Source organism: Myotis myotis, unplaced genomic scaffold (genome assembly GCF_014108235.1).
Source record: "Myotis myotis isolate mMyoMyo1 unplaced genomic scaffold, mMyoMyo1.p scaffold_m19_p_1, whole genome shotgun sequence".
Taxonomy (NCBI): domain Eukaryota; kingdom Metazoa; phylum Chordata; class Mammalia; order Chiroptera; family Vespertilionidae; genus Myotis; species Myotis myotis.
The window spans coordinates 169,278,144-169,302,838 of record NW_023416313.1 but is presented as its reverse complement, the minus strand read 5'-3'; the positions used below and the strand labels follow the sequence as shown (position 1 = coordinate 169,302,838).

Here is a 24,695-nt window from a genome sequence, read left to right as displayed (position 1 = left end):
AAACAGAAGAGAGCTGAAGGACAGGAAAAGAACCCGTAATAAATATCTTCATCTTACAGAGAGAGTTCTAGTGATATAGTCTATGGTTGATGAAGAAAAAAATAGAAGTTTAAAGATATTATTTTTTAATCCTCACCCGAGGATATTTTTGCATTGATTTTTAGAGAGCGTGAAAGAGAGAGTGAAAGACAGAGAGAAATATTGATGTGAGAGATACACATTGATTGGTTGCCTCCTGCACGAGCCCCGACCAGGGCCCAGCCGGGCAGGAGCCTGCAACCAAGGTACATGCCCTTGACCAGAATCAAACCTGGAACCCTTTGGTTTGCAGGCTGATGCTCTAGCCACTGAGCCAAACTGGCTAGAGCAAGATACTATTATAAGTTACAAAATTAATAAAAACTAGAAGAAGATTTAAAAATAGAGGTGGTATATGTGAATTTAGACTCATCTATCTTACCAAGAAATCAGTAGATAAGGTTTCAAATGAATAAACTTAAAATAGCTGATAAGCAGATTCTTTAAAGGTAAGTATCAGAAGAAATATCTAAGAGAGTATGCCCTGGCTAGATAGCTCAGTTGGTTAGAGCATCGACCTGATACCCCAAGGTTGCAGGTTCCATCCCTGATGAGGGCACATATAAAAATCAACCAGTGAATCCTATCTAATAAAGAGGGAATATGCTAATTGATTGCCCCGCCCTCAAAAATGGCAGTGCCCCCAGCCAATAAGGAGGGAATATGCTAATTTACTGCCACGCCCTTAAAGATGGCGGTACCCACAGCCACAAGATGGCCAGCAGGGGAGGGCAGTTGTGGGCCATCAGGCCAGCAGGGGAAGGCAGTTAGGGGCAACCAGGACAGCAGGGGTGAGCAGTTGGGGGCACCAGGCCAGCAGGGGAGGGCAGTTGGAGGGCACCAGGCTGGCAGAGGAGGGCAGTTGGGGGTGACAGGGCCGGCAGGGGAGGGCAGTTGGGGGCGACCAGGCCGGCAGGGGAGGGCAGTTGGGGGTGACAGGGCCAGCAGGGGAGGGCAGTTGGGGGTGATTGGGCTAGCAGGGGAGCAGTTAGGCGTTGATCGGACTGGCAGGAGAGTGGTTAGGGGGTGATCAGGCTGTCAGGCAGAAGCGGTAAGGGGAAATCAGGCCAGCAAGCAGGTGAGCGGTCCCGGATTGTGAGAGGGATGTCCAACTTCCGGATTAGGCCCAATTGTGCCTAAACCGGCAGTCGGACATACCCCGAGGGGTCCCAGATTGGAGAGGGTGCAGGCTGGGCTGAGGGACACCCCCCCCCTCCCCCCCAGTGCATGAATTTCATGCATCGGGCCTCTAGTGCATAAATAAGTAGAACAACAAATCGATTCTCTCTCTTCCTCTCTCTCTCCCTCTCTCTTTCTCTCTCCCACATCCACACACACCACACCCCATACTGCATCTTAGGTTCTCTCTACACAACTGCTCCACTCCCTCTTATTATCAGGTGGCATATTCTTTCCTTCTATTCTGTATGTATTTTCTTTACCTTAAGGTTTCTGCTTATTCACTTCAGACTTCTTGTGAACCCAGCAGTTGTTGGAGTGTGCCAACCATTCTCTTAACTTGCTTAACTCCCATTTTTCTTGACTTCTTTAAGCTGCAGCTTCCACTGATAACCCACTTCATTTTTTCATTAGAGGTTTCTGGTGGTAGAGTGCCCTTAAATACCTACACTTAGTCTGCTGCAACTAGGAGCATGAGGTCTTACAGTAAAGAACTTGGCTGCTTAGGGCTGCTCCCTCAGCAAGGCTGTGGGTATGTCAGTGGGCATGAAAAGCATGTTTACTGCTTGGAGGCATTACATGTTGACCAGGATCTCTTGCCATATTGAAAGCCATGCCCACATTGTCTTTCTGACAATTGAGCATTCAAAAGTTTTGAGGCCCCATCCACTTTTCCAAACTTAGACATAGATATGTGTGTGAGAAAAAAGTCTGTTTAAAGCCTGAGTCGTGTTTGTCTGTGTGGAGACTGCATATAAATTACTGAATTAAAAAGGAGGGCTCATTTTTTAGAAAATATTGTTACCATCAGTCAGGGCATCCTGCTGACACATGGTGCCTATTTGCCTTCTCGTTAATAAAAAAAAAAAATAGAAGAAATCTGCTTTCTAATTAGCATGACATAAATTTTCATACAGGTTATTTTTATGGGTTTTTTGGTGTTTTTTTAATTTATTTTTATATTTTACTAAAGCTTATTGTAGCTGGTTAGACTACAAATGCTCGACATGGGCCAAGAGTGGCATTATAAGAGAGTATGTATCAGAAGTCTTGATGACACTTAAGTTTTACGGGTTTGGGGTCCTAATATGTGTTGCCTGGTCACAGCCACAGAGGACTAATTTTACCAGAAAAGTAGCAAGAAGTGTTTGCAAACCAAGAGAGATAAGAAAGACTATTGGAGGAAAGCAGAAACCTCCAGAACTAACAAATGGAGGTCATTAGCATCTGTAGAGACTAGAAGTTGTGGGTGGGCTGATTGGCTGGGTGGGAGCAGAGATGGGATTGCTCTTCCCATTGAACTCCCATTCAGCTGTGGAGCTCAGATCACACAGCCACACAGCCTTTCCTCAGAAGCCTTCCCTCACCACGCTGTATCCAAACCAGATGAGGACGTTGGCTCTCATAGCTCACATTATTTTCCTCTGTAACATTACAGTTTGTAATTATATTCCTTGTGATTATTTTATTTCTGTCTGCTTCTTCCACTAATCTCCAAACTCCAGGAAGGCAGAGCCCACAGCTATTTTGTTGATGGCATTTGGTGACTGGCACATAGTAGCAGTCAATGCATATTTTTGCATAAATGAATGAATGGAGATTAGAAGCAATGGTGAGGGTGGTGGCTGAAGCATTTAGCAGAAATAGCATGAGTTGAGGGGAGAACCAAGATGGCGGCATAGGTTAACGCCGGAGTTTGCTGCTTTGAACAACTACTTCAAAAGTGAAACCAAAAAACAGAAGGGACATCACCCAGAACCACAGGAACGCTGGCTGAGTGGAAGTCCTACAACTAGGAGGAAAGAGAAACGCATACGGACACTCAGAGGAGGCGCAGTGCTGAAGTCAAATTCTGAGATGCGGAGTGCGCGGAGCGGGCTGGCGGCGGAGGGCGCGGTTGGCGTTTTCAATCGGGAGGGAGTTGCAGACTCTGAGCTCCAGATCCGGGCGAGTCTTTAGGGACCCAGACTCAAACGGGAGAAGCGGGACTGTCTGGCTTCGGTCAGAGCGAGTGCAGCTTTCTCTCGGAGGTGTGCAGCGGGTGCTGGGACTCAGAGAGGCAGAGCCCCTGGGGACAGGACTGAGAGCCACCATAACTGCTTTCTCCGGCCCACCCTGTTGATCCTGTGCGACCCGCCCCGCCCAAGCCCTGCACTGAGGCATTTGCCGGATAGCCTCAGGCAAACGCCAGATTAGCACCTCCCTAGAGGACAGAAGTTCTCTCACTGCTGACACAGCTGATTCTCATAGCCACTTGGCCTGGAGGTCAAACCCTCCCTGGAATTAGCTACAACAATCAAGATTTAACTATAAGACTGCGAACAAAGACCACTAGGGGGTGCACCAAGGAAGCATAACAAAATGCGGAGACAAAGAAACAGGACAAAATTGTCAATGGAAGATATAGAGTTCAGAACCACACTTTTAAGGTCTCTCAAGAACTGTTTAGAAGCCGCCGATAAACTTAATGAGATCTACAAGAAAACTAATGAGACCCTCGATCTTATATTGGGGAACCAACTAGAAATTAAGCATACACGGACTGAAATAACGAATATTATACAGACTCCCGACAGCAGACCAGAGGAGCGCAAGAATCAAGTCAATGATTTGAAATGCGAGGAAGCAAAAAACACCCAACCGGAAAAGCAAAATGAAAAGAGAATCCAAAAATGCGAGGATAGTGTAAGGAGCCTCTGGGACAGCTTCAAGCGTACCAACATCAGAATTATAGGGGTGCCAGAAGATGAGAGAGAGCAAGATATTGAAAACCTATTTGAAGAAATAATGACAGAAAACTTCCCCCACCTGGTGAAAGAAATGGACTTACAGGTCCAAGAAGCATGGAGAACCCCAAACAAAAGGAATCCAAAGAGGACCACACCAAGACACATCATCATTAAAATGCCAGGAGCAAAAGATAAAGAGAGAATCTTAAAAGCAGCAAGAGAAAGAAACTCAGTTACCTACAAGGGAATACCCATACGACTGTCAGCTGATTTCTCAACAGAAACTTTGCAGGCCAGAAGGGAGTGGCAAGAAATATTCAAAGTGATGAATGCCAAGAACCTACAACCAAGATTACTTTATACAGCAAAGCTATCATTCAGAATTGAAGGTCAGATAAAGAGCTTCACAGATAAGGAAAAGCTAAAGGAATTCATCACCACCAAACCAGGATTATATGAAATGCTGACAGGTATCCTTTAAGAAGAGGAAGAGGAAGAAAAAGGTAAAGATACAAATTATGAACAACAAATATGCATCTATCAACAAGTGAATCTAAGAATCAAGTGAATAAATAATCTGATGAACAGAATGAACTGGTGATTATAATAGAATCAGGGACATAGAAAGGGAATGGACTGACTATTCCTGGGAGGGAAAGGGGTGTGGGAGATGCGGGAAGAGACTGGACAAAAATCGTGCACCTATGGATGAGGACAGTGGGTGGGGAGTGAGGGCGGAGGGTGGGGCGGGAACTGGGAGGAGGGGAGTTATGGGGGGAAAAAAAAGAGGAACAAATGTAATAATCTGAACAATAAAGATTTAATTAAAAAAAAAAAAAAAGAAAGAAATAGCATGAGTTGATAGTGGCTCCAGCAGATTTGGATGTAGAATCCAGGAAAGTGAGCAGCGGGTTTCCTGACTGTGGAGAATAATCAAGGCAGACACAAAAGTTCACTGTTATCTAACTCTGAGACACATGGACTTCAGTACCACAGTCCTTTAAGAGAATGTCTGTGTTATGCTGTAAGCATCTCCCAGCATGGTTCAGTAGTGTGGAGGATATCCACTCTGCAGAGTTGCTCAAGGACAGCTAAGGCAGACTGTGCCCATGTTTTAACAGCACTATGCAATAACTTAAGAGGCCAAAAAGTATATAGTTTGGATGAATACATATCAAAAATTGAAAACTGCTACATTTATCAGCTACTTAAAACATTCAGATACCTAGACTTACTTGTTCATCAAGAACCCTATATAGTTGTTTACTGTCTGTGGTTTTTATTTGCTTCATTTGATTGTTCTCTTTGTAGAAATCATGTTTCTCCCAGAGATTGTTGTTGCTGGAAGCCATGGACTATCTCAAATTATGTTAGCGTCTTATAGTATTTTATATAAACACTAGGGGCCCAGTGCATGAATTCATGTACCTTGAAAGGAACTGTGGTAGGCACAGGGGTGGGTGTTGGCCCATCCGCCGCTCCCCAGCCCAGCTCCTCCCGCTGCGGCCCCTGGTCACCTGTCTGCCGGCATCCCCACTCCCGCTGCCACCACTCCCACGTGCTGACAGTGGTGCCCGCCCTGTTTGCACCTGCTGAAGGCATGAAGCAATTGGGGCTGGCCGCTCACACCAGCTGATGGCGCTAAGCAATCGGGACCAGCGCCGGGCACTGGCAGTGAGTGCGAGCAGCAGCTCCAGCACCAGCTGTAGGTGAGAGCAGAGCCGGCACTGGCAGTGGGTGCGAGAGGTGGCTGCTGGCCTTGATCTCCCTTCAGGAGCAGGGGGAGGTGGAGAAGCTCTGAGGGGCGATTGGGGCTGGCAGCCCTTGCTCACATCCCCTGATGGCACCGAGCAATCCAGGCCAGCGCCGGGTGCCGGCAATGGTTTGAGCAGCAGCTCTGCACCGGCAGCAGGTGCAAGTGAGGCTGGCGCTGGCAGCAGGTGCAAGTGCCGGGTGGGACCACAGCATGCAGGAGCAAAGAATTTTCAGTAACCACCCAAGGATCGCCCCAATGACAGCGCCCGGCGCCCAGCCTTGGTCTGGCCCCCCCACTCACCAGCTTCACCATCCTGCCACGGCCAATGCCCACCATGTTCCGCACACTTCCCCTGCCATCTCTCACTGCTCGGTTGTTCAGCTTTTCTGGGTGTTCCGCTGTTCGGTCTATTTGCATATTAGCCTTTTATTATATAGGATTATTTCTTGACTAACATTACTTATGATAATAATGCAGTAATGCTACTTTTTTCTTTTTCATTTTAGCATGTCTTCAAATTAGAACAAGAGGAATATATGAAGGAACAAATTCCATGGACTCTCATAGATTTTTATGATAATCAGCCTTGCATTAATCTTATAGAATCTAAACTGGGCATTTTAGATTTGCTGGATGAGGAATGCAAAGTAAGTATGATTCCCTGATGTACTTAGTGTATCCAAATAGATATCTGAAGGTCAGGAAGTAAGTGGGTTTAAGCAGAGATTCATAGTATTCCATTCCATGAGTTGCCATGAGTTAGAGATCACTCTAACTTGCATTCTGAAGGGTCACCAGAACCAAAGGCCTTTAAATACAAATGAAACTAGGAGAATTCCCTTCTCTTTTCACTTGATTCTAAATTGTGTGAAAAATTAACATTTGATACAACTACTACCAATTTTAGCTGCTTCTGTTCATCAATATGCTTATATTTGGTACTTTTTGTTCATTGGTATTATATATTTAAAGAAATGCAATAAATTACAAAAGATATTTTGAACAATTGTTCTAATTATTCATTTAAAATTTAACTATTTATTACTGATATGTATGTTAGGGAGGGAGTTTTAGCTTTAAATTTGAAGATGTAGCATATTAGAAAAATATGAGATTCCCAGCTCTACTGCTAACTGAGTGATCTTAAACAAATACCTATTTGTTCTCTTAATATATTTAGTTTATAAGCATCCAGATTTTCTACAGCATTCAGAATGCATATAGTGACAAGGTCCTTGCCTTGCTCAAAATTAAATAAAATGTTAGTCAAAACAAAAACAAGTTACTGTTTTACCTATCAAAGGATTTTAAATTTAATAATACCCTTTCATTTGATACTACCAAATGAATATTTATTGCGTATATATTCTTGATGAAGGGCATGAATTAGTACAACATATTTTAAAGGAATTTGACAATATTCATCAAAATTGTAAATACATATATATTTAGACTCAGCAGTGGAACTGATGGGAGTTTACCCTACGAATATACTTTCAAAAGTATCTAGGATATATATGTAAAATAAGTAATTGTTACCAAAATCAGTAAAAACATAGTGATCATAAATATAAGAATGCTGTTATTAAAGAGAGAAAGATACAGTGAATTTAGAGAATGAGCCTATTTATGTATATGTGTTTAGAGACAGAAAGGTAAAGAAGTCAATGGAAGTGGTGAGAGGAGACTACCCTCCATTTCATATGAATATTTCACTATATGCACGTTATCTTTATTTAACATATTTTTAGAAAATACTTGATAGTCATGATATTTCATCTTTTATTAGTGAGGCTTTTATTGTTTTAAGAGAAAATATTATTTGATGACTCCATCTAAAGGCAGATTGAGCTGCCCATGGGGACGTCTCAGTCTTTGTTCTCCATTAATAATTGGTTTTTGGCCTCTAAGAGAGAAATGTGGAAGAAATAAATTCCTAATCCTGTATAATAAAGATGTAATATGCAAATTGACCATCACACCCTCGCACGAGATGGCTGCCCCCATGTGGTCACAAGATGGCTGCCACTAAGATGGCTAGCAGAGGAGGGCAGTTGGGGGTGATGGGGCCAGCAGGGGAGAGCAGTTGGGGGCGATCGGGCCAGCAGGGGAGGGAAGTTGGGGGAAATCGGACTGGCAGGGGAGCGGTTAGGTGTTAGTCAGGCTGGCAGGGGAGTGGTTAGGGGGTGATCAGGCTGGCAGGCAGAAGTGGTTAGGGGCAATCAGGCAGGCAGGTGAGCGGTTGGGAGCCAGCATTCCCGGATTGTGAGAGGGATTCCAGATTGGAGAGGGTGCCAGCTGGGCTGAAGGACACCCCCCCCCCCCAGTGCACAAATTTCGTGCACCAGGCCTCTAGTTTGAATATAAAAATTGGTAGGTGAAGCCAAAAAATGGTCTCTTAATTAATGCATTAGAAAAGTCTCATAACAATACTCACTTGTGTTTTTTCTTTCTGTTTTTCTTTCATTAAATGTAGATGCCTAAAGGTACAGATGACACTTGGGCCCAGAAATTGTACAACACACATTTGAACAAATGTGCACTCTTTGAAAAGCCCCGTCTGTCAAACAAAGCTTTCATCATCCAGCATTTTGCTGACAAAGTAAGGAAGCTGTATTACCTTTTTTCTTTTTGAATACTTAAGTTCAGAGAGGAAAAAATGAGTATTCAAGAGGTGTCATTTTTTTCTTGGCTGAGGTTTGCATTCTTCAGGGCCTTATAGGAAAAGTAATCTTCATTATTGGCTTGTTGTTTTTCTTTTCCTTTAACCTAAATGGAATTATGAAGTAAATATGGGTCTACAATCCTCTGTCTATAATTTTGAAATTCAAGAAACTCTGAAAATCAAAAGTCTTTTCATAATTTATTTAGTGGCTAAACCTGATCTCTGACCTGAACTAACATGAGGTTATATATAGTTTTTACTTATCCTATTTAAGCTAGATATTTACATATTGCACTGTAGAAATGATAATGTATTTGATCACTGCTGCCTCGGACTTTGCTGGAAAATTCTGGGTTCTAAAGTATAGCTGACCCCAAGGGTTTCAGAATGGAAATTGTGAGCTTGTGTCACCCTCCAATATTGATTTACTGGGTCTCTGGTAACAAGACAGGCAGACTTGCTGCTCCACAAGTTCTATAGTCTAGTGAGAAAATCAGGAGCTGTAAGATTAATTTATGTTCCAAGGAGGTTATAGGGTAGGTTCCGGAGTAAGCTTCTCAGGGTCTCTTTCAGGATTTAGGAGCCTTCTGAGTCCTCCTTAATTCTGGCTGGAAATCTTGGAATGACTTTAGGACCACCTAAGGGCTTTGTGGTGCACAAACTGGGAGCCCCTTCAGTAGTAGTTGGCTGAAGCCACTGGAGTTTTGGAAGCAGTAATAGTCCATTCTCAAGTAATTCCACTTACCAAATCATATAGTATTCACCAGCCTCCACTTCCACCCATCATCAGCTCTTCTACTTTCTTTCTATCAGACAGCTATTTGTTCCTTATGATCTTCTCTCCCAAGAGGAGACTTACCCCTGCTGGATGGTGAACTAGGTTAGGAGGAGATATACTGGGTCAGCATTGAAGGAGTTGCCAACATGGGAGAGGAGAATGAACTTCAAATGAGTCTGCTTACCCATGACGGGAGGATCGTTTAGACCACTGTTCCCTAAGAAAAACAGTATTTGTTTTACTCTAGGGTTAACATACTTCTTATCAAGTTTATAATTTCTTAGCATAAAACCCCAGTCATATAGCCTGAGCTTAATAAATATTTTGTTGTTGATGATTATGATTTCTATTCAAAAGTTGTATAAGTTGAGATTTTTCTGTGTTTTCAGGTGGAATACCAGTGTGAAGGCTTTCTGGAAAAGAATAAAGACACTGTTTATGAAGAACAAATTAAAGTTCTTAAATCAAGCAAGGTAACCATGTACATGGTTTTCTTCAATCAGGATATATTCAACAAAATGTTAATTAAGCATTATCTTTTAAACAATAATAATGATTTCTCTAACAAAGTCAGCTTTATTGTTAGTTTTATACTTATCAGATGTACAACGCTTACTGTGTGTTAGGTCCTGATTTAAATGCCATACAAATGTTAACTCATCTCATCCTCATAATGAGGTGACATTCTCATTATCCTGCTGATTTTACAGATGAGGGATCTGACGCACAGGGACTTCAGAGCTAATGAGTTTTCAAGACAAATTAAAGCCTAGGCTGTCTGGCTCAGAGTCTGTGTCTTAACCACTGTGCAGTGTTGTCTTTCAGTTTTATGGGACATTTTTGCCTGCACAGCAGTTCCTGGCTTTTCTTGTGCCTCTGTGAGAGACTGTGAGAGAAAACCCGTATTTTTGCTGTGTCATTTTAAAGGAATGCACTTGAAACATGGCCTTACATACTCTGTTCAGACGGAGATTAATCTCTGAATCATTGAGTGCAGTTTCAGGTGTGGTCCAAAGCATTTCAAAATTATATTTCTTTGGTATAGACTCTAGAAACACTGCTTTCTAGTGGGAAAAGAATATTCCAGAGGGCAAGGAACTATGATGGTTACACTAGATTGACCCCAGTCTCCTTCCTTTTTTTTTTTTTTAATATATTTTTTATTGATTTCAGAGAAGAAGGGAGAGGGAGAGAGAGATAGAAACATAAATGATGAGAGAGAATCATTGATTGGTTGCTTCCTGCACGCCCCCTACTGGGATCAAGCCCACAACTGAGGCATGTGCCCTTGACCAGAATCAAACCTGGGATCCTTCAGTCAGTCCATAGGCCGACGCTTTATCTACTGAGCCAAACCAGCTAGGGCTCAGTCTCATTCCTTTGACTTTTGTCAGGAAAAGATGGAAGGGGAAGGACAGCTCACTTTCATTTTATAGGGAACAAACCAGGAAGCCAGCTACTCAGTTTAGCAAAATTAATATTCAATTATTCAATAAAAAACTAAGTATATTCATCAAATTCTTCTAGATTACTGACTGGCACTTTTTTTTTTTTTTTATTTTATTCTAAAACTGCCAGTTTTTCTGGTTTATTCTAAGACAATCCTTTTAACTTTAATGTAATATTATATGAACATTTTGACTCTTGTTTTTAGAATAAAATGTTTGCTTTCAATTCTTTTGATAATAGAAAGGACATATAAAGACCAGATTCCAGTGTTATGCCTCAGGAAATAATGAGTCTAGTGTCTTCTGAGAAAGTCAGTTTTTCACTTATCCTCATAGGCACTGGGCATTAATGCTTGATAGCTTATGAGACTGGCGTAGAAGAGAAAATTCACAGGCCAATGCCTGAGTATTATTCAGTTAAAGATTATAAATCATTTTGACTTATGAATAGTGATGAAAACCATGACACTCTAGCGTCACTACTCTGCCTAAGTAATTAGCTTAAATAGAATATTCACAGGTTCTCACCCCCCAGGTATCCATATCAATTGTATCTTTATTCTGGATTAACTTTTCTGATTGGCTAATTATTAGCTTAATTATCAGAAGGTAGGTATACATTCTGAGGAATCATTTGGAGTGACTACCAGTCTATACAGCATTGTTGCTATTGGAATGGGGACAGTGTGTGATTTACATAGAATCTTAAAGGCCTCCCCTGCTCCCAGTCCGAAACCCATTCACTCAGAAACCCAACCTAAATGGATGGACTTTATATGTTAATGTCTGTGCACCTGATAGGAAGCAAGTATAATATAGTGGTTACTTGTTCTCTTGGACATATTTTAAAAGGGTAATATTTGTGTTATATGTTTTAAATAGAATTATTTTGTAGTAATACAGTGTGAGGTTGAGTTTGTATGTGTATGTGTTTTGTCTTTTGTTTCCTTTAATTTTGCAGCCTCTAGCCAAATTTTCAACTTGAAAAAGAACTAAGGTCTTATAAACTTAACAAAAAGTGTCTTAAGATTTCTTTACGGTGATAAAACATAGATTATGTTGCCACATCTAATATCAGAGAGCACATAAATGAATTGCAACCCGACCAAATACTACTAAATTGCAACTGTACCAAATACCATTAAAAAGAGTTGTAACCCCTACTTTCCATGTTGCTTATTGATGAGGGGAAGCACTAAGTTTATGCCTTAGATCTCTCATCTATGAAATAGAATTATAATAGTATCTAAGGGGTTCTTATGAGGATTAAATAGGTTTCATTAAGCCCTTAGAGTAGTGTTTCATTCATAAAAAGTTCTTAGTGAATAATGTTGTTATTACAGAAATGATTTCCCACATTTTCTTGAAGCTGCTACTTGGATTATTTTGTTTTCTTTAACACTATTTCCTAGACGGATCAAAGAAACAAGATGGAATGTCCAGGCATACCTACCTACTTATATATCTGTGTATCTAGCTCTCTTTATTTTATTTTTGTCATCCTCACCCTACGATATTTTTTCCATTGAAGTCTCTTTTGTTCCATAAAATTTCTCCCTATCATATTGCCTTATACCATCCACCCAATTACAAAATGCCAAACCTTTTGAAAATCTTTTTTTTAAAAAAAAAATGCTTTTATTAGTTTTATAGAGAGTGGAAAGGAGAGGACGAGAGAGAGAGAGAGAGAAACATCAATGTGAGAATGAAACTTGAGCCACAACCTGGGTGTGTGTCCTGACCAGGAATCGAACTGGTCACCTTTTGGTGTTCGGGAATCAATGCTCCAACTAACTGAGCCACACTAGCCAGGGCTTGATAATCTTTCATATTGCTAACCTGATAGAACACAAAATTGATTACAGGAGTTATACAATCAAGTTATAAATACTTTGAAAACAAATATAAAAGTTATAGGATAAGGACAGGGTTTTTTACTTGCCCCAACTACCCCCCATAATCCAACTTATTTTCTAAAAAAATTGTATTGATTCATAATTATTTTTAATACTATAATACTGTAGAACTAGTTCATGACATTCTTCCTGCTGAGATTTTCTGTGATATTTTTTAGCTGGTGCTCACCATTTGAATTAGTGGGTAGATAAATGAAGCATGCTGATAAAGCATTTCGTGCAACTAAGATAATAAGATAGGACTTTATATTAGTATTTTTCTCATAAAATAATTATAATTCAAACTCAGTAATATATTTAGAGTGGCCAATTAGGATTTTAAGCCTTAGTGGAGTAGTTTTTATTCTGTTTCCCCCAAACATGGTTGTAGAATTGTTGCATTTTTCCACCTATATTTTTAGACCATAAATGTCACCTTCCTCTCACACTCTTGGCTCCCAACACAGATATTGATTATTTCTGGAGTGTGACCCTGAAAGAGTTGGCTTAAGGAAGGGAATCACTATGGATTGCAAATCTTCATGTTTCTGTAAAGGTTTACATTTAAGTTTGAGTTTATATTTATTTATTTATTTTGAGTTTGAGTTTAGAGTGTAATTTTCTTTCATGCTTTCTGACTCAGTTTAAGATGCTACCAGAATTATTTCAAGATGATGAGAAGGCCATCAGTCCAACCTCAGCCACCTCTTCAGGGCGCACACCCCTCACCCGCATTCCTGCAAAGCCCACCAAAGGTCGACCAGGCCAGACAGCCAAAGAGCACAAGAAAACGGTGGGGCACCAGGTGAGTTCAGGAAACCACTGCTGTGGTGTTCTTTCCTCTTTGGCTTTGCTGAAGCCTCAGGTCTTCCTTCCTCAGCCTCCCAGGTGGGATCCTCAGGTGAGGAGAGGCTGGAGCTTTCACTGTGAGAATGTGTAACACCATCCACTCCTGCCCTCCACCCAGCTTTAGACCTGTGACTCTGATTAAGCCTTTTCCAAATACTGTTTTTTGCGTCTTAATTCTTCTTCCTTATAGACCACTGTTGCCTTTGTTTTGTTCCCTGGTTGCTTCCTCTCTGGATTTGTACAGAACATCAGCTCCTTCTCTTGTTTTTGATGTCTTATCCTCCGTGGAGAGTGGAAAATATAACATGCATGCTTAGTGCCTGAACAGTGGCCCAGGCTTTGGACAGGCGGCTGAGCACTGGCCAGCTTGTTTTCCTGTGTGTGTGACCCTGTGCCTGGTGCAGACAGGAAACAGGGCCAGACACAGGTCTGCTGCCTCCATCCTGATCCCATGTCCCTAATGGTAATCTCACCTGGCTGTACTCTCCCATTCTCCAATTCATTGCCTATACTCTTGTCATCTGTTATATTTTTCAGTATCTTACAGCTAAACTCCCATTCTACATGATTAAGTGGCCTTAATCTTCATAAAGCCAGGTTATATTTTTAGTCAGAATTTCGCGTTCCCAACAGAAAACAGCAGAGTCGTGTATTAAAAGAGGAGTAGGAAGACCGAAGCCAAAACCGGTTTGGCTCAGTGGATAGAGCGTCGGCCTGCAGACTGAAAGGTCCCAGGTTCGATTCCGGTCAGGGGCATGTATCTGGGTTGCAGGCACATCCCCAATAGGAGATGTGCAGGAGGCAGCTGATCGATGTTTCTCTCTCATCGATGTTTCTAACTCTCTATCTCTCTCCCTTCCTCTCTGTAAAAAATCAATAAAATATATTAAAAAAAAAGGGGGGGGGGTAGGAAGACCGAACTCTAATGTAAACGATGGACTTTGGGAGATTACAATGTTTATGTCCATCAACTATAACAGATGTACAACTCTGTTGAGGGATATTAATAATGGGGAAGGCTGTGCATGTGTGAGGATAAGGGATGTATGGGAAATCGCTATATCTTCTCAATTTTGCTGTGAACCTAAAATTGCTCTAAGGAAACAGCCTATAAAAAAGGGGGATGTGGGAAAAGGCATGGGAGAGAGTGAATGTATAGTTAGGAGAGTGAGCATATAAATGGTAGAATTTAAGGAAATTGTAACATAAAGCATTCTTATTTGATAACTCCCCTTCTGAGGGTGGGTCAATCTTTACTACTGTCATTAGGAGAAAATTTTAACTGGTTTTACATCATCTTTGGCTTTGACAAAACCTTGGTGCCCCTTTCTGCTCTTTCCCATGCAGTTCCGAAATTCCCTTCACCTGCTGATGGAGACCCTGAATGCCACTACCCCTCACTATGTGCGCTGTATTAAGCCTAATGATTTCAAGTTCCCATTCACGTAAGTATTTCTCAACTACTGAATTTAAAAGTATCCATATATCATAAGGATTACCAAACCAATAGAAGGAAAAATTATTTAGGTAATTCTTCATGTCTTATGCAGGGAAACTACTAGTTAATAGAACTTAAAAATATTTTTTTTTAAATTTTGACACTACCCCCCCTTCTTCTTACCTTTTTCTCTTACCTGTCAGCCCCTACTTCTGGCAATCACCAATCTGTTCTCTGTATCTACAGCTTGGATTTAGTGTGTTTGTGCTTGTGTTGGTGTGTGTTGTTTTGTTTTGTGTTTTTTATTTATTTTTATTTTTTATGAGTTTATTTGAGCCAAAATGATGACAATTACCAGGAAGCAAGATCTCAGATGCTCCATGTTTTATGTTTTTTTAGATTTCACATATAAGAGGGGCCATATGGTATTTGTCTTTCTGACTTAATTTCATTTAGCATCATGCCCAAATGGCAAGATTTCATTTTCTTTCTTTATTTGAAAAAAAAATATTTTTATTTATTTCAGAGAGGAAGGGAGAGGGAGAGAAAGATTGAAACATCAATAATGAGAGAGAATCATTAATTGGCTGCCTCCCTCACGCCCCATACTGGGGATTGAGCCAGCAACCCAGGCATGTGCTCTGAGCAGGAATCAAACTGTGACTTTCTGGTTCATAGGGCAGTGCTCAACCCCTGAGCCATGCCAGCCAGCCTCATTTTCTTTTATGGCTGAATTATATATACAACAGTTTATTCATCCATTCATTGGGTTGTTTCCATATCTTGGCTGTCTATTTATATAAAAACCATGGGTGGTGTTCATCACATACAAACTAACAGTTGCGACCAAGCAGACGGAAGTCAGTCCTACAGGGGTTGTCTTGGCAACGGCTGCGTCCTCCCACAAGCTGTTTCCCAGAGCTGTTTCCTGTAAGGGCGGAGTTTGAGGCAGGAACCTGCCCTGGGAGCGTGGAAGCAGATCTTTCTAAAGCAGTGATGGCGGACCTTTTGAGCTCAGTGTGTCAGCATTTTGAAAAACCCTAAATTAACTCTGGTGCCATGTCAAATATAGAAATTTTTTTGATATTTGCAACCATAGTAAAACAAAGATTTATATTTTTGATATTTATTTTATATATTTAAATGCCATTTAACAAAGAAAGATCAACCAAAAAAATGAGTTTGCATGTCACCTCTGACACGCGTGTCATAGGTTCACCATCACTGTTCTAAAGTGTGCCGTGCCAGCACGGGGTGAACCTGAGTGGGGCAGCTGAAAGGCTTAGAAAAGACAGACAAGAGAATGAAAGCCGGGTCTCAGTGGGACGCTGCTTTCAGCAACCACACCCACAGCCATGCCTTTATTTAATAGCAGATGCTATGAGGCAAAGTAAGGGTATGACCAAGATGTTTACAAACATTCTCCTGGGTTTCAATCCTACTCAACTACCTGCACCTGAACTCTATCAAGCCCACATCACTCAGGCACGTGGGGCCACGTGTTCGGACCATAGGTTCAAGCTTACAGCTACAGCTGTTGGCTATAATTGTGCTGGGACTTGCACATGGCAATGAGAGGACTGTGCCCTCTCATCAGTCCAAGGCTTGAACCTGTCCAAAACACTGTAGCGGCTCCCCACAATAAAGTTTTAATTCTGTTTCTTTGCTACTAATGTTGTGGCCCCACCCCATAACAAAGAAACAAAGGAAAATTTCCCCATCGAATTTCTGAACAGTATTACTCCTTCGGGAATGCCGTGTCATAAATTAAAATTGAAAGTGAGTGCAATCATCATGCTATTGAGAAATCTCAATAGTAAATGGAGTCTTTGTAATAGTACCAGATTTATTATCAAAAGATTACGACCTAACATTATCAAAGCTGAAGTATTAACAGGATCTGCAGAGGGAGAGGCTGTTCTGATTCCAAGAATTAATTTGTCCCCATCTGACACTGGCCTCCCATTTAAATTGATTCGACGACAGTTTCCCGTGATGCCAGCATTTGTGATGACTATTAATAAATCACAACGACAAACTCTAGACAGAGTAGGCATGTTCCTACCTGAACCCGTTTTTGCACATGGTCAGTTATATGTTGCTTTCTATCGAGTTTGAAGAGCATGTGATGTTACAGTTAAAGTTCTAAGTACTTCATCACAAGGGAAATTAGTCAAGCACTCTGAAAGTGTTTTCACTCTTAATGTCGTGTATAGGGAGATATTGGAATAAGTTTAATCACTTTATCAGTCATTGTTTGCATCACTGTTGTTTTTATATCATGTTTTTGTCGTTTTTATATCATGCCTCTGTTGTTGTTATATCCTTTTGTTACTGTTTATCTACACTAATAAAAGAGAAACATGGTAACTGGCGTACGACCGCTACCCTTTTCATTGGCTAATCAGCGAGATATGCAAATTAACTGTCAGCCAAGATGGCGGCCAGCAGCCAGGCAGCTTGAAACTAACATGAGGCTTGGTTGCCTCAGTGATGGAGGAAACCAACGTTCCCTGCCTGCGGCTACAGGCCTCTGAGCCTGCAGTTTGAAACATTTTAACAAATACCGCCGGACTTCAGCCAGCAGATTCGCAACACTGTATGCAAAGGCCAGAAACCTACTTTCAGGAGCGGAGGCCTAAGAACTGGAGCCTCAAGCTAAAGCTGGCCCAGAATTAAAAAAAAAGAAAAAGGAAAAAAGGAGCATTTGGGAGTTCTGTCACCCCCAGCCTGAAAACAGCCCTCAGCCCCTCACCCAGACTTGCCAGGCACCCCAGTGGGGACCCCCACCCTGAAGGGTGTGTGACCAGCTGCAAACAGCCATCATCCCCTCATCCAGGCTGGCCAGGCACCCCAGTGGGGACCCCCACCCTGATCCAGGACACCCTTCAGGGCAAACGAGCTGGCCCCCACCCGTGCACCAGGCCTCTACCATATATAGTAAAAGGGTAATATGCCTCCCAGCACCGGGATCAGCATGACGGGGCAGTGCCCAAACACCCTGATCGGCCCTGCTCTGTGTGTGACAGGGTGCGGCACCCCAACCCCCCACCCCCCCACCCCCGGGCCCTGCTCTGTGTGTGAAGGGGTAGAGCCATAACCTCCCCATCGGCCCTGCCCTGAGTGTGAGAGTGGCGGCGCCCCAACCCCCTGATCCGCCCTGCTCTGTGTGTGATAGGGGACGGTGCCCCAACTCCCCTATCGGACCTACTCTGTGAGGGACAGGGGGGAGCTCCTCAACCCCCTGATGGGCCCTGCTCTGTGCATGACAGGAGGGAGCTCCCCAGCCCCCTGATGGGCCCTGCTCTGTGTGTGACAGGGGGCAGTGCCCCAACCCCCGGATTTGCCCTGCTCTGTGCGTGACAGGGGGTCGCACCGCAACCTCCCCATCGACCCTGCCTTGAGTGTGACAGGGGGCGGTGCCCCAACCCCCCAATCGGCCCTACTCTGAGCCCGACCAGGGGCTGCACCTAGGGATTGGGCCTGCCTTTTGCCACCCGGGAGCAGGCCTAAGCCAGCAGGTCGTTATCTCCTGAGGGGTCCCAGACTGCGAGAGGGCACAGGCCAGGCTGAGGGACCCCCCCTCCCCCCCTGAGTGCACAAATTTTTGTGCACCGGGCCTCTAGTTTATTAATAAATTTATATATTATTTTCATATACATTTTACTAATTTCCTTTCATCTCTCACATTTCTATTACAGAGAAAGGGCAAATAGCAATGTTAAAATATCTCTGCTAATTAATTCCCTTTTTTAAAAAAATATATTTTATTGATTTTTTACAGAGAGGAAGGGAGAGAGATAGAGAGTTAGAAACGTCGATGAGAGAGAAACATCTATCAGCTGCCTCCTGCACACTCCCCACTGGGGATGTGTCCGCAACCAAGGTACATGCCCTTGACCGGAATCGAACCCAGGACCCTTGAGTCCACAGGCCAATGCTGTATCCACTGAGCCAAACCGGTTAGGGCAATTAATTCCCTTTTAATGTGCATGAATTTTGTGCACCGGGCTACTAGTTGTAAATAATGCTGCAGTGAACATGGGGTTGCATATATCTTTTTGAGTTAGGGTTTTTGTTTCCTTTGCATAAATATCCAGAAGTGGAATTACTGGATCATATGGTAGTTGTATTTTTAATTTTTTAAAGGAATCTCCATACTGTTATCTATAGTGGTTGCACCAACTTACATTCCCCTGGAAAAAAGGTTTCCTTCGTCAACATTTGTTACTTCTTATCTTTTTGGTGATAGCCATTCTAACAGGTATGAGATGGTATCTCATTGTGGTTTTGATTTACATTTTTCTGATGATTAATGTTGAACATTTTTTTCATGCACCTATTGGCCATCTGTATGTCTTTGGAAAAATGTGTATTTAAATCTGTTCATTTTTAAAATCAGATTTTTTTGCTATTGAGTTGTATGAATTCTTTATGTATTTTAGATATTAACCACTTATTGGACATATGATTTGCAAACATTTTCTCCCATTCAGTAGGTTGCCTTTTTATTTTGTTGATGGCATCTTTTGCTGTGCAGAAGCTTTTTAGTTTGCTGTTTTCCTACTTGTTTATTTTATTTTGTTGCTTTTACTTTTGGTGTCTGATTCAAAAAATCATCTCCAAGACCTATGTCATGCACCTTACACCTATGTTTTTAAAATTATTATTATTTGCTAATTATTGTATTATTTTCTCTTTTAAATTTATTATATTGATGACAGTATTACAGATGTCTTCCATTTCCCCCCATTTACCCCACTCTGCCTAGCCCCTACCCCTCATCCCCCAGGTCTTCACTACCCATGTCCATGGACTACACATACCTATATATATAAAAGCCTAGGCAATCGGCCAACCGGCTGGTAGCTATGATACACAATGACCACCAGGGGGCAGAAGCTCCAACCGGTAGCTATGATGCACACTAACCCCCAGGGGGCAGATACTCAACACAGAAGCTGCAGAGCTGCGGTGACTTGGTAGCTGCGGTCCTCGAGTGACACACCGGGAACCAGAGAGGAGGGAGCCCAATTCTAGGGTGCATCACCCAAGAACCGCCCTCTCGCAATCTGGGACTCCTCAGGGGATGTCTGAGAGCTGGTTCCGGCCTGATCACCACAGGCCAGGTCGAGGGACCCCACTGGTACACGAATCCGTGCACTGGGCCTCTAGTGTATACTAATCTATACTAATAAAAGGTAATATGCTAATTAGGGTGGATGTCTTCTGAATGTCCTTACGGACAAAGCCGCAACAGCTGCCTGAGGCTCATGCAAGCTACAGATGGCAGCTGCTGTTGCCCAGGGTCAGCCTGAGGCTCAGGCAAGCCGCGGATGGCGGCTGCTGCTGCCCAGGGCCAGCCCAAGGCTCAGACAGCCGCACCCGACTGCGAGGCCCAAAGCTCAGGCAGCCAAGGTGGTGATGGGGCCAGCACCTTTCCCTGATCGGCCAGATCACCTCTGGCAGAGGGAGGCCAGACAGCGGCTTAGCCTGGGGGCCGAGTAAGAGATGATTAAGGGTGATCAGGCCAGCAGGGGGGCAAGGTAGGGGCGATCAGGCCAGCACGGGGCCAAGGTAGGGGCTAAACAGGCAGTTGGACATCTCCTGAGGGGTCCCAGATTGGAGAGGCTGCAGGTCTGGCTGAGGGACCCCCTTCCCCCTCGCCCCTGTGCACGAATTTTGTGCACCAGGCCTCTAGTAAGTATATAAGTTCTTTGGTTACTCTCTCCTCATCCCCCCACCCCCACATGGAGGTATGTCAGTCTGTTCCATGCCTCTATGCTTCGGATCTTGTTTTGTTGGTCAGTTCGTTTTGCACCTATGTTTTCTTCTAGGAATTTTATGGTTTTAGGTTTATGAGCAAGTTTTTAGTCCATTTTGAGTTAATTTTTTTATGAATGGTGTAAGATAGGGTCCGCTTTCATTTTTTGCATGTGGCCATCTAGTTTTTCTAACACCATTTATCCAAGAGATTGTCCTCTCCCCATTGTTATTCTTGACTTGTTTGTCACAAATTAATGGATCATATTTGTGTAGGTTTATTTCTGGCTCTCTATTCTGTTCCATTGATTGATGTGTCTGTTTTTATGCCAGTGTCATATCATTTAATTACTATAGTTTTGTATCAGTGTTTAAAATCAGGGAGCATCATGCCTCCAGCTTTGTTGTTCTTTCTCAAGATTTCTTTGGTTGAGTTTTTTTTTTCTTTTTTTTTTCCAGTTTTTGTTCCTTTTTGAGAATGTGAGAACAAATGAATAGTTGGCTTTCTGAAGATTTTAAAAGTTGAGTTTAAGCCAGCATTCATAGTTCTATTTTCTATTTTGAATTTACTTCAGTTTAAGAACTTTCTAAGCTTTTGTTAATTTGGCATTAGTTAAAACCAGAGCTGGGTGGATAACACTACTTTGGCAAATGCTCAAAGTTATCCCTGCTACTTTTCCACTGTTGAAACCATCATAGAATGTCTGCTTTTACCAAACAACTTGTTCTATGTCAATTACCATATGTGGAGGGAATGGTGGTTTTGTTTTTTGTCGGAAGCCGGTCCATCCTTGCTGCTTGACACAGTCGCTGCAGGAAAGAAACATCTGCACAGCATATGTTTCAAGGGACCTGGCGTATATAGCATACTGTTCTTAATATGTTTGCTCCCCTTAGCGCTGTGTGTTTTAACCAAGGTCACCTCTCCAAGAAAGGTTGTTTCCCCAGGTAGGAATTTTTCCCTGAAGTCAGGGAGGGGATGCCTCTCCAGAAAGGTTGTTTCCCCAGGTAGGAATTTTTCCCTGAAGTCAGGGAGGGGATGAAACTCCTTAACTAAGTGCCAGGCGGGTAGTTAATCACTACAAACAATCATGCTTAAGCTACATAATCTTTACTCCCTGGAATGGAGATAAGAAACGCCCTAACCTTTGTAATAGAAATTGACAGGATTAAAATCAACTGGGATAAATACGGATGTAACAAGACAATAAACGGCAGAACTTCGCTGGAGATCCAGACCAGAACTTGGCTGGAGATCCTGGCTGGAGATCCTGGCTAGGCTGCTGATCAACTGAACACTGTCTCCGTGTCCTTTCTTCTTCGCCGACTCCGTCTACACCTTTGGGGACCCCTGGACCTGCTGGGGTTGGACCCCGGCAGTTTTTCCAGAAAAAACTTAATTTCTCTAATTTTAAAAGTAATGTATGTACAAACAACAATAAAAAAGAAAAAAGGTTTAAAAAAACAACAAGAAATAGAAGTAATGTGTATACATTGTAAAAACAATATCCAGAAAATATAAAATAGTATAAAAATAAATGAAAAAGCATTCATTACACCCAGAGAGACAACTAGCATTAAGTGACCAACATTTCTTCCCTGCTGTGTGTGTGTGTGTGTGTGTGTGTGTGTGTGTGAGAGAGAGAGAGAGAGAGAGAGAGAAAGAGAGAGGGAGAGGGAGAACGAGAGAGACACACTGATGAAAGGGAGGAACTCATGCTGTAATTGCTGTTTTGTATCTGCTTTTATCTTAATAAATTGTGCATACATTCTAGTTAGTAAATTAAAAAATCCACATCATCATTCTAATGGCTATGTAATGTCCCATTGTTTAGACATACCATCATTTATTTGAATTATTTCCTGTTGATTGCCATTTAGGTTATTCCAACAATGCTATGATAATCATCTTTTGCCAAACATTTTTGTATTTTTGCTTGATTACCTTCTTAGGATAATGTATTTCTAGAAGTGGAATTTGTGAGTCAGAGAGTAGACACATTTACCAGAGATGATAAGAGTTTCAACTCCTACACTACAGTGTAGGAGTGCTCTTTTCCCTACACCCTGCCAACCCTGTTCTCTGGCTGTTTGCCTTAGACTGGAGGGCAATTCTGAAAAACTGTTATATCCACCTCATTGCCAAGAAGCCCTTCCCAGAGGAAGTGGGAAGCAGAAGAAGCTGCCACGCCCTGGGCCACTCTCCAGGATGGCCCTAGCTAACCTCATCTACCACCACCACCACCACCACCACCACCACCACCACCACCACCAGAACACTTGAGAAAATACCACTGCAGAGGGTTGGAGAGGTTGCTCAGAGCTTAGTTGGGGGAGTACAAGGAGTGATCATTCAGTGAGTGGCAGGCCTTACTACTTCCTCTTTTAGGGTCAATTTAATGTTAAGATGCCAGTTGTCTAGAGTAAAATAAACTTCCTATATAATAAAAGGGTAATATGCAAATTGACCCCAATAGCAGAACAACCAAGAACAATCAGTCACTATGACGCACACTGACCACCAGGGGGCAGGCGCTCAATGCAGGAGCTGCCCCCTCGTGGTCAGTGCAATCCCACAGAGGGAGTTCTGCTCAGCCACAAGCAAGGCTTATGGCTGCGAGTGCAGCGGCGGTGGCGGGAGCCTCTCCCGCCTCCTCAGCAGCGTTAAGGATGTCCGACTGACAGCTTAGGCTCGCTCCCCAGCTCCCAGACTGCGAGAGGGCGCAGGCTGGCCTGAGGGACCCCCTACCCTCCCAAGTGCATGAATTTTTGTGCATCAGGCCTCTAGTAAATTATATAAGACTAGGGGCCCGGTGCACGAAACTTGTGCACTGGGGGGGGGGTCCCTCAGCCCAACCTTCCCCCTCTCACATACTGGGAGCCCTCAGGGGATGTTCCACTGATGGCTTAGGCCCGCTCCCTGCTCCCCTTGGGGAACGGGCCTAAGCCACAGTCTGGCTTCCCTTTGTGGGAGGCGACCGGGCTGATCAGGGGAAGGCACCAGCCCCATCACCCCGCTGCTGCAGCCACTGCTAGTCACCGCAGCCACCAAGGTATTTTCATCAACACGGACTCCAGTCCCTTCACCATGAAAAAATGACAACTTTCTTTAGGCATTTTCAAGATGTGTCTTTCATAGGATATGACATTTCTTTCTTTCTTTTTTTTTTTTTTATCCTCACCTGAGGATATGTTTCCATTGATTTTTAGAGAATGTGGAAGACAAAGGGAAAGACAGAGAGAAACATCAAAGTGAGAGGAACACTTTGATTGGCTGCCTCCTGCATGAGCCCTGACCTGGGCCCCGGGCAGGGAGGAGCCTGCAACCTAGGTACATGCCCTTGGTCAGAGTTGAACCCAGACCATGCAGTGGGCAGGCCAAGGCATTATCCATTGAGCCAAACCAGCTAGGGCAGGATATGACATCCTTAACCCTCCAGCAGCGGACCTTCGTTTTTTTCTCCAGGAGTGAGGTGGAAAAACCCTAGATCACCTTTTCGAATTCTTATTACCCAAGTTACTAAGAATATTACCAGTGGCATACAGGGAGCTTAACCATTGAGCGGTCAGAAAAGGTGTTTCCTCTGTAGTTCACACCGATCGCCGGTTCGGCCCCTGCCCAGGCCTAACACCTCTGGCCGAGGTTAGGCCTGGGCAGGGGACCCCTAGCTCCCTGTGATCGCCGGCTCCACCCCTGCTCCCCACGATCATCAGCTCCACCCCTGCCCAGGCCTAACGCCTTGGGCCGAGGCTTTAGGCCTGGGCAGGAGCCCCCTCAGCTCCAATCGCAGGCTCAGCCCTGCCCAGGAGCCCCGGCTCAGGCCCTTCCTAGGCTGCTCAGGGCCTACACAGGGCCTACCTCGGAGTGACCTGGGTGCCGATGATGTTCCTAGACCCAGGCCGCTGAGTGCCTATGTATGCAAATTAATCACCACCTTTGTTGGGTTAATTTGCATACTCATCTGATTGGCTGGTGGGCGTAGTGGAGGGATGGTCAATTTGCATGTTTGTCTATTATTAGGTAAGATTTAATATAAAACAAAAATATTTTCCATTCATGTGGGCATTATAAATGCTTAGTATGTACACACCAATAACTTTTAGAACACCAATATTT

At 43.2% G+C, this 24,695-nt stretch overlaps 1 protein-coding gene across 9 annotated transcripts in view; it reads left to right on the top strand.

Moving 5' to 3' along the window:
• Nucleotides 1-24,695, top strand: part of MYO5A (myosin VA) — a 200,662-nt gene that overhangs the window by 107,616 nt on the left and 68,351 nt on the right. For all 9 annotated transcript variants that reach the window (XM_036301823.1, XM_036301814.1, XM_036301793.1 and 6 more), the window contains 5 exons: nt 6,249-6,389; nt 8,219-8,344; nt 9,575-9,658; nt 13,172-13,333; nt 14,725-14,822. In XM_036301823.1, the coding sequence (XP_036157716.1) occupies nt 6,249-6,389; nt 8,219-8,344; nt 9,575-9,658; nt 13,172-13,333; nt 14,725-14,822 (611 nt within the window). The remainder of the gene's footprint in view (nt 1-6,248; nt 6,390-8,218; nt 8,345-9,574; nt 9,659-13,171; nt 13,334-14,724; nt 14,823-24,695) is intronic.